The sequence below is a fragment of the Montipora capricornis genome, chromosome 13 (genome assembly GCF_036669925.1).
Source record: "Montipora capricornis isolate CH-2021 chromosome 13, ASM3666992v2, whole genome shotgun sequence".
Classification (NCBI taxonomy): Eukaryota; Metazoa; Cnidaria; class Anthozoa; order Scleractinia; family Acroporidae; genus Montipora; species Montipora capricornis.
Window position 1 is genome coordinate 42727385 of NC_090895.1, and position 9097 is coordinate 42736481.

The window sequence follows — 9097 nt, forward strand, 5'->3', positions numbered from 1 at the left end:
TCCCTATGCCATCTATCTAGGTTTCTCTGCTGTTCTCTGGAAAAACAGAAATGTGCAAAATAATAAAACTGAAAGTTTGCATGTAAACAAATAGACTATGATCTGGTGTATTTCATCCATTCTGTTTGGAAACTTTGGGTCTGCAAGGCATAGTATTAGACTGTAACTTTGGACTGCTTTCACAACAATCATTTTACTTTCAGAACTTCCTGAAAAAGAGTTGCATCAAGATCGAGGGTGGATGCATTTTTCTCTCCTGCTGTTTTTCTCTTCTTGACACTCTTACAGACACAGTGGCAAAGTGTTTTTGACAATGACAATGGTAACAGTTATAGCCCAGGATTTGCCAAAATGAAAGTGACTTGGAATATGGTTTTGCTAAGCAAAGGCACACCTTTGCTTAAAAATGAACCTTTCACAGATTTACAGCCATAATTCCCACCGAAATTGTTAACGTAATAGGTTCAGGTTAACATACCATTGTGTTTGAGATACAAAAGGAAATAATTGTTAGGTTTTTACCTAACAGCAATTTCTCTCCTTGAACAGTACTGTCTGTGGTCCCTTTTTTTTATAATACTTTATTACATAAATAGTAAATTGGAATAAAAAAATTGATTGATGATGCCTATACAATACCTGCACAGATATATATTATTTATGTTGTGGAATTGTCACTTTCCCTCAGTCATCAATCATACTTAATGGCTATGTTCTCTAATTTACACTTTAGAGCGGCAACAGTTACATGTACCTGTCCTTCTCACTGACGTTTATAATAATATATTACTTGTACATAATGTAATCAATAGATGTGAACTTAAGAATGAACATTCTTCATGTTCAATAATCGAGAGCTAATAGTTATTTATACTAGTATTTCAAAAGTTAATTCCATAAAAATTGGCAAATAGATTAGTCTTTCTATGCATACAGTAAAACAATGATCAAGGAAAATTGTAAACTCTAAACTAAACGTTTTGATAACATTTTTCCTAAACATAACCTTAAAAATTTGCCGGTAGTAAAAATCACCACTGCAGATCTCATCGCTACATGTACAGTATTTGGATACTATGAAAAATTCTGTATATCTTAAAAATTCTGTTTACAAGAATTAGTCATCCAACTGTATGCCAGTGACATTGCTCTATTTTGCTTTTCCAGTCAAGGATTGCAGGTTGAACAATCCAATGCTATCTATTACCATTCTCTGAAGAATTTGATGCTGAATCACTTGTTACTACTGTTGTTTCCTCAATGTCTTGACATTTTTTCATCAGGTCACTGTCTAAACATTGCTCAGAGTCTTGATACTGATTTTTCCACTCTGTCCACACCAGAATAAAATGCTTAAATTAATCATTATAATAATGTACACTGTACTGATGGAATACTATGGCTCGATCACCATATCATAAAAATTGGCACAAAATTGGCCACAGCACAAAAGGCCAATAACCTTAAGCAAATTAAGGCCCATTGACCTTTTTATGGTAGCCTAGTCTAAAGACTGAAAGGACTCTACTGGTAGCTATGGGTACTGGTTACCGATAGACACCAAAGAAGAAGGGCCTGGACAATCTGCGAGCCAGCGAGTCATGCAAATTTCGCACTTACACCTGTAAGTCTAAGCACCCATTTGAAATAGCGCTGATACACAGTTTTTAGTCTAAGCACCCATTTTAAAACGATTACAAACTGTAGCTTTCAATATCTGTCTAACACACATGTTGACTTGCACGGCTCGCATGTTGACTCGCACGGCTTTCATCTGACTTGCATGGCTCGCCGTGTTGGCTCCCATGACATGCAGCCATGCCTCACATGGCTCGCATGGTCCGCTGGCTCACACATTGTCCTCACTCAAAGAAGAGCTGGGGCCTCTGGAAAAATCCCTAAGTAATTACAGGCTAATTCTGAGGCAGTGTGGCCCAGTGGTTAGGGCGCTTGCCTTGAGATGCGGATATCCCGGGTTCAAGACCCGCTCTGATCACTCGTTGAATTTGTTCCTGGTAGTCCCTGGTTCAACTTCCCAGCTGCACTTGTAAATAGCCAACTGGTTTGCCTCCGGCCAGTTGGGATTCTTAACAGTTGTTGTTGTTGTGTTCTGTTGTTTCCTTGATTGTGTTTCACTGGCCCTGAAAAGCCCCTATGGGTAGCGGTCAATTAAGTATGTATGTATGTGTGTATGTATGTATGTAATTCTGATACAGAGGTACACTAGTGCACCCCTTAATGAAAGACAATGGTGTGGGAACTCTCAAGTTGCATGAGATACCTCCTTTGGTAGCTTTCTTCAGGGGTCATTATTTTATTTTTGTGAATGCTGGATGCATGGATCTACAGTACTAGTAGATGTACAGTAGATGTTGAACTCTAAAATTTAAGTTGTTGGCAATGACATGCTTCAATTACCTTTGTTGAGAAACAGCTGGATTCAGCCTACATCCTAAAATAATGTTTTCATCAATAATAATTAACAATTAGACCCGTGCAGTACGGGTCAATAGCCCATGAGGCGAAGCTGAATGGGCAATTGACCTGTGGCCCTTGAGGGCGAAGGGTCTAATTGTTTTAGTATCACCCAATTAGTCGGACTGAAAAGGCAATAATAAAGTTAGCAAATGCAAGTTGAAGAAATATTTATTTGGGAATAAAACGAAAGAAAGCGTCACGCTTTTTGTCACTCAAGGACTATTATTTATAGTCCTCTAGTAGCATAGCCAATCAAAATGCAGGATTTGCATTAGTCCACTAGTTGGGTGATACTTATAATAATAATTTTTTTTTTTTCACTCCTACCTTTTTCTTCAAGGCAGTTAAATGCCGAGTATCCTATTTGGACAACATTATCCCAATCATCACTTGGAACAGTGGGTGGTAGATATGGACACTTCTGTAGAACCCTCTGACACAAAAAACTTAAACAAGATTCTTTGGGCTTGTCATCTCTATCAGAGAATATTGCTTCAGATACCCTGGTGAAGCAAATCCAGTCTTTATAGGCTTCCTATAGATCGTCAAAATTAAGGAGACACAACATATCATGAAGGATTTACTTTTGCCTTATTGTACTTCCATTTCAAACCAGAAGAGCAAGAAATAATGCAAATATGAAAATACAGTATATGGAAAATAATAATAATAATATTATTATTATTGTGAATGAGAGAAGTGATCCTCATGCTTAGCTAGACACTTTACCCTTATTGTCACTGATAGACATTCAGGTGGCTCCAACCAGATTCGAACCTGTGACCTTAGCGATGCTGGTGCAATGCTCTTGCGACTGAGCTACGAAGCCACACAGTTGGAAACAGGTCAATTTGTTGGGCTCATTTGAAGTATCGCTGAGATCACGGGTTCAAATCCCATTGGAGTCAACTGAATTTTTCAGGTGTCTATAGAGACAATTGCTGAAATTGTCCAGCTAAATGTCAGGATCACTTCTCTCATTCATCTACACCCCACCCAACCCATACGAAAAAAGACCAGCTATTTACTGGGTTGCCAAACCCAGTCGGAATCTCGGTTTCATTTCATGGGTTTTTTTGTTATTTTTTTCCGTGTCGGGAAAAGTCTTGCCTGTCACTCCCCTGCTAAGTGGTGTCTTTGTGCATAGAGTCTTATGTGCGTATTTTGTTAGGTTTGAGGGGGCTGGGGTAACGCGTAGCTTGCTCTGCACAATTAACCTGTAATGGCGTCAGAAGTCATTGTAACGCGAATGGCGTTTTAGTAAATCTTTAAAGAAAATATACCCATATGGAGCTCAAGAATGGAACGTCAAGACAGGTGGTGAAACATAAAGATCTGGAATCTTAAAAGCGACGAGTAATGGACTTCGACAGCGTGAATCTTTCGCCCGTCGAGCCGAAATCAAAATGAGCTGTACTTTTAATATTTCGCCAAGGTGGTGTTACGTACAACACTGAAACCAAATGGAAATTTCTCTGGTAACTTACGGGTGCAACAAAGACAGAGAAGGAATCGAACACCACAAGTAGATCTGTGATCTCTGTTGTGTCTCACAGTGTTTACTGAAGTCGCATCTATTTAAAGTTTGCCTGTTTGTCTGGCAAGTAACATTCATTTTGTACTCAACTCTGCAAAGGTTAAAAAAAATTGGAAATGTGACAGTGAAAAATTATTTGAATGAAAGCTTGTTGTCTCTTTTGTGCTTTATTATGTACGGTCAAGGTTCTTTCGAAAAGGGTTTGATGTGAACTGTCAGAAATTTATTGTGTGTTTCCCTTGCACCCACGCAACTGAAATAGGAAGGGTTTCTTGCCTCTTATAGCAAATATGTTGCTTGTTTCAATAAATGTTTCGCTGGAAATTATTTCTGTGAAATTTCCAGCTTTTGTAAATTTATCATGTTGTGTAATTTTCGAGCTTAGCAAATTTGCATACATGTGTTGAAATGTGATACGGGGAGAATTTTTGTGGTAACGCATAAGTCACGAAAATAAACAGGTCTGTTGGAAGCGTGCTTGAGTTTCAACAAAATGACCCCCAAAATCAGCAAAAGATTGTGACGCTGATGAATAATAAAGTAGCTGCTATTACCAAAACGATGGAATTACCTGGTGATAAATAACCTTGTCTTGATAACCTTGTCTTGGAGAGTAAATTTTTGATTTTCCAGAAACAATGGTCAACCTCTGAGAGTTGGGCGATTGTGATCTTTGTGTTGAATTCGCACATTTCTTGTCAAAATTTATAACAATTGAAAGAAAAAGAAAACTAACAAAAAAAAAACCCAGTATCCAAGCATTATTTAACACAGATGCTTCACTGTTTCGCGAGTAAACATGCCGCGGTAACTTGATCACTGCGCCCGCTGAATTCAATGTGCTATTTACTCAGTGCAGCCAAAAGTACAATTACAACAAGACAACTAAAATCTCCCAAAATGTTTTTCGCTGATGGTAACTTTTTATATTCATGGTTCAAAATTAATGTTGTTTTCATGTCGTAAATTTTGTTACCGATGGCAAAATATTTTATTCTCGATCGACCGTCCTGAAACTTCCTTCTGCTCTTCTTAAAAACTGTGTATCCATATTTATTTACTTTTACATCAATAATTGTTTTACATAAAGCAGGCTAACAAAATCTGTATCTTGCTTGGTTCGCATTTGATAGCATTAAAATACAATTTTCGGTCCTATGCTTTGACACAGATACTTCACTGTTTGGCGAGTAAACATGCCGCGGTAACTTCATCACGGCGCCCGCTGAATTCCGGCGATGTCACTTTCGATTTTGCGATTTATTTGCGCAGCCAAAACGTAAAATAACAAACTTGAACGTTGCAAAAATCCCCCAAAATGTTTGTCACTGATCGTAACTGTTTATATTCTATATTCACGGTTCAAAATGAATGTTGTTTTCATGTCGTAAATATGTTATTCTCGAGCGATCATCCTGGAAACTTCCTTCTGCTCTTTCTAAAAACTGTGTATCAATTGTAATTTACTTTTGCATCAATATTTGTTTTCGCATAAAGCAAGCTAACAAGATCTGTACCTTGCTGAGTTTGCACATGTTAGCATTAATAGTATTTTTGGTCCGATGCTTCTGTTTTATGAGGGGTATATTGTTTTGGTCTCCCATCCAAACACTAACCCCGCCGAACAGGGATTGACTTCAGTGAACTTCGGCATCACAAAGCTGTCAGATGCTCAGCGGGCACGCTTAAACTTGTGGTGAAAAAAAGTTTATCAACATTTCAGCCCAGAAGCCAATGTTTCTCACTTCCCATTTATTTTCTTCAATCTTTCTGGGTTCAGTACTTTGCTAGTAACCACATGTCCTCAGCCTATTTACGCAAGACTTCTACCATCGCACTACAATGATAGACAATACCAAAACAATATTGTGCACTGTTAGAGCTACATATTATGCAAGGACAGATCTGTTTTGTCGTACGAACGTGTTAGGACCTGTGAGCCAAAGGGCCTCGTCTGGTATGACTTCTTAATGACCCCCCAACTTGAAAAAAATTGCCTGGAACGGTGCACCTACCACAGGCAACCCAGTGTACCCTCACGGAGGGTCTAGTTTTAGGTACAGCTGTACCTATAAACATTATGTAAGTGCTCACCATTCCTCTTTAAACATGGATTTAAAAAGATTTGATCTCAATTTGCCACAACAAGAACAGTGGGTCTTCATTTTAAATTAGTTAATAATCACAAATTACCCCTAGTTCTACGTCCGTGTCTGCTCATGGACTATTTGTAACGTGAAAACAAAATGTTCATTGATGAAATCTAAGCAGATGCAGTAGGCCAGACCATTACTATCATTATTTGTTTTACAAAATGAAATGCGAGACTACAGTTGATCTCACGAAATTAATCTAAAAATTTCTAATTTGCCTTTTACTGCCATTAACATACAGTAATTCCATCTGGTGCAACAGAACCATCACAAAAAATAGATCCACATTATTCCTACCTCACCACAGACTTTTTTTACACCGCCCTAAAATTATGCCATTGGTTTATGTATTTTGGGCATGAGATTGAAGCAATAAAAAATTTCAGTGCATACTAATTGTTACAACTTATGTGTAAAAAAACCCTGTAGCATTATGGAGTCAAACGAAAGTATGATTAAATTTCTTTGAAAAGCTTTCATCAAACCATGATAACTATTATGATGACGCATACCGAGAAACATGAGAAACATGAAATATTGTGCAAACGAACAGTCTTCTTTCAAATACGTATAAAATTATGTTATTAATAATTGTTGCCCTTCGCATTTTCGTTCGCTTCACCTTAAGTAAACATAGAGTTTTAACCCATTCTGCGTATTTTAACTTCTAAGTTCCTCCGCGAGTACATTAATAATGCTTCACTTCTAAAAAAGAACATAAAAAAACTCGAAACGAATAAAATGTATTGATTTGCCGAATGCGTTGTATTACTTTCACTGCGCCATTACACAGCGGGTCGCGATAGTCTTGCGCAGTTTACATTGCCTAGTATGTGGGTTTACAATTTAAAAAAGCCTTAAACGTTTGACCTGTCCCATTACCGAAAAAAATCCCTAGAATATAAAGAATCTTACGCAAATATGCACAAGATTTTATGCTAATTAATCAACCTTCAATGATTTTATAAACAAATCGAAAATTGGAAAACTAAATTAAAATTGCTTACAGCTGTAAAACTTTTAAACTTTCTATGTAGATTGTTTGCTGTTCAAGTTTTAATATCACAGACAAAATGTTTGCGGTTTATACGAGACGATATTCATTAACCTACATTTGTTGCTTCTTTGCGGGGCATCGTTTGCGGTCAAACAAAAGCGATATCGACTCTCGATCCGAATAATTACGGTTTCACTATTCTTTGCTAATCCTATCCAACAGAGATCAGAGAGAAAGTAAAAGGGTTTCTTAACCCGAGACCGGTATGGAATTCATTACACCAACCAAATTATAGCTCAAGTCTCCGAATAACAAAGACAACTTGGCTTATAATCCATACATGAAGAGAATTACTCGTGAATTAATCATAACTCTGATAGTCTTAGAAAAAGCCCAAGTAATGTCTCTTATAATTAGATTTTAAGGCCGTAGCCACCGAAAAAAAAAATTGCTTTGTGTGTAAGTTTCTGTTTAAATTGCATGGAGCGCTTTGCTAAAAATTGTTTGAAAACAATGCAAAATATAAAAAATCATTTTCGGCCATTTCTCTTTGTTTTCAAGTCCACCTGTTCTAAATTTGCTGATCGTAGTCGACGTTCAAAAACAGAGAAAAATAATATGAAACGGTAATTTGACAGTGTAATTTCCAAACTGCCTCGCGCGATCGAAAAGTACACTGTCGCGATCCTACAGGGACAAGTGCAAACATTTCGCGTGCCGTTTTCGACGAAGGCTGGGGTGCAATGCGCGACACAATGACTGTCCTTTCAAATTATTAAACAGAAAACGTTTAACTTGAATAATGGTTGGGAAATAAGTGGCCTAACTCACGCTACAAAAGGGTATTAAGAGCTGCTTTTGTATTCAATTCAAAGGTGTTTAGCATTTTTCCGAAAAAATATTATTATATTATTAAAAAAATTCTGACAACTGTGTTCTGCAACCTGTGAAAGAATCGTCATTGCCAAATTCAAGACTGGTCGTCTTTTATGTCGACATAAAACATGCAAAATAAACACAAATCCAGATATTTCACATTATCTCTCTTCATGAAGATACGGCGCGCTATAAATCTACGTTTAAGGTACTTACCAAACATTCAAGGCAAGTTGAAGTAGCCGAATACGTGTGTCCGGTCCAATTCGTTCCGCAATCAATGCGCTCAAGTATTCCCTTAAAATCATTGTAGCTGTTGGAAGCGTTACTGTCGGCCTCTTGCAGATCAGTGGCTTGTTTTTGGCAAAATGTTTTGTTCCGAAAGAATTCAGCGCTTACAGTGCGACTTAAGGGAAAAGAAGAACAAAATTCCAAGCGGTAGTGTTTGTAGTTTTTGAACGAGTTGCTCATTTCGTCGCCTTGCCCTTGACTTGCGCTGCAATCTTCGAAAGCGCATGCCAGATGAGTCCAACATTTCGAAGTGTTTATTCGCATACCACAATAATTGTGAGCCTCACCAACACCCAATCTAGCGACCGTAACCAAGAGGTTTAAGATAAGAAGGGCGCAAAATGACGGAGGAGCCGGAGAGCGTAAAATAAAAGCGCTATCATTGAACGGCCGGCGGTGTTGTGTGCTCCATGTTATGGGGTCTTTTCCCGCGTATGTCTCCCGCATAAGCGATCCAATACATCGAGAATGTACAACACAGCTTTAAATACGACCAGAGCTTTTAAAAACCTCTTGGTACCTTGGTGTGAATGATGCGAAGCCGTGAAAAATTGGAGCCTTGAAGAACGACGCGCTTCTCAATTGGCTTGCTGTAATTGACTAAGCTTAGACTTGTGTAATCTTTCTCAGGTCTAAAGGACGACGCTACCTGCGGATTAATTCCCTTCTCCGATCACAAGTGCCTTTTCGATGACCAACTTGCAAACAAAGTTGAAATGTAGCAAGCGGAAATAAAACGGGAAAATTTTCTTCCAAATTTGGGCT

The 9097-nt window shown here is 38.0% G+C and overlaps 1 protein-coding gene across 1 annotated transcript in view; it reads right to left on the reverse strand.

Annotated features, from left to right (window-relative positions):
• Positions 1 to 9097, reverse strand: part of LOC138029236 (NALCN channel auxiliary factor 1-like) — a 10531-nt gene extending 1434 nt beyond the window's left edge. Inside the window, exons 1-3 of the mRNA XM_068876949.1 lie at positions 8258 to 9097; positions 2806 to 3013; positions 1 to 1330 (exon numbers count right to left, since the gene is read on the reverse strand). The exon at positions 1 to 1330 is cut by the window's left edge and continues 1434 nt beyond it. Of these exons, the coding sequence (XP_068733050.1) occupies positions 1197 to 1330; positions 2806 to 3013; positions 8258 to 8779 (864 nt within the window). The 5' untranslated portion in view covers positions 8780 to 9097 and the 3' untranslated portion in view covers positions 1 to 1196. The remainder of the gene's footprint in view (positions 1331 to 2805; positions 3014 to 8257) is intronic.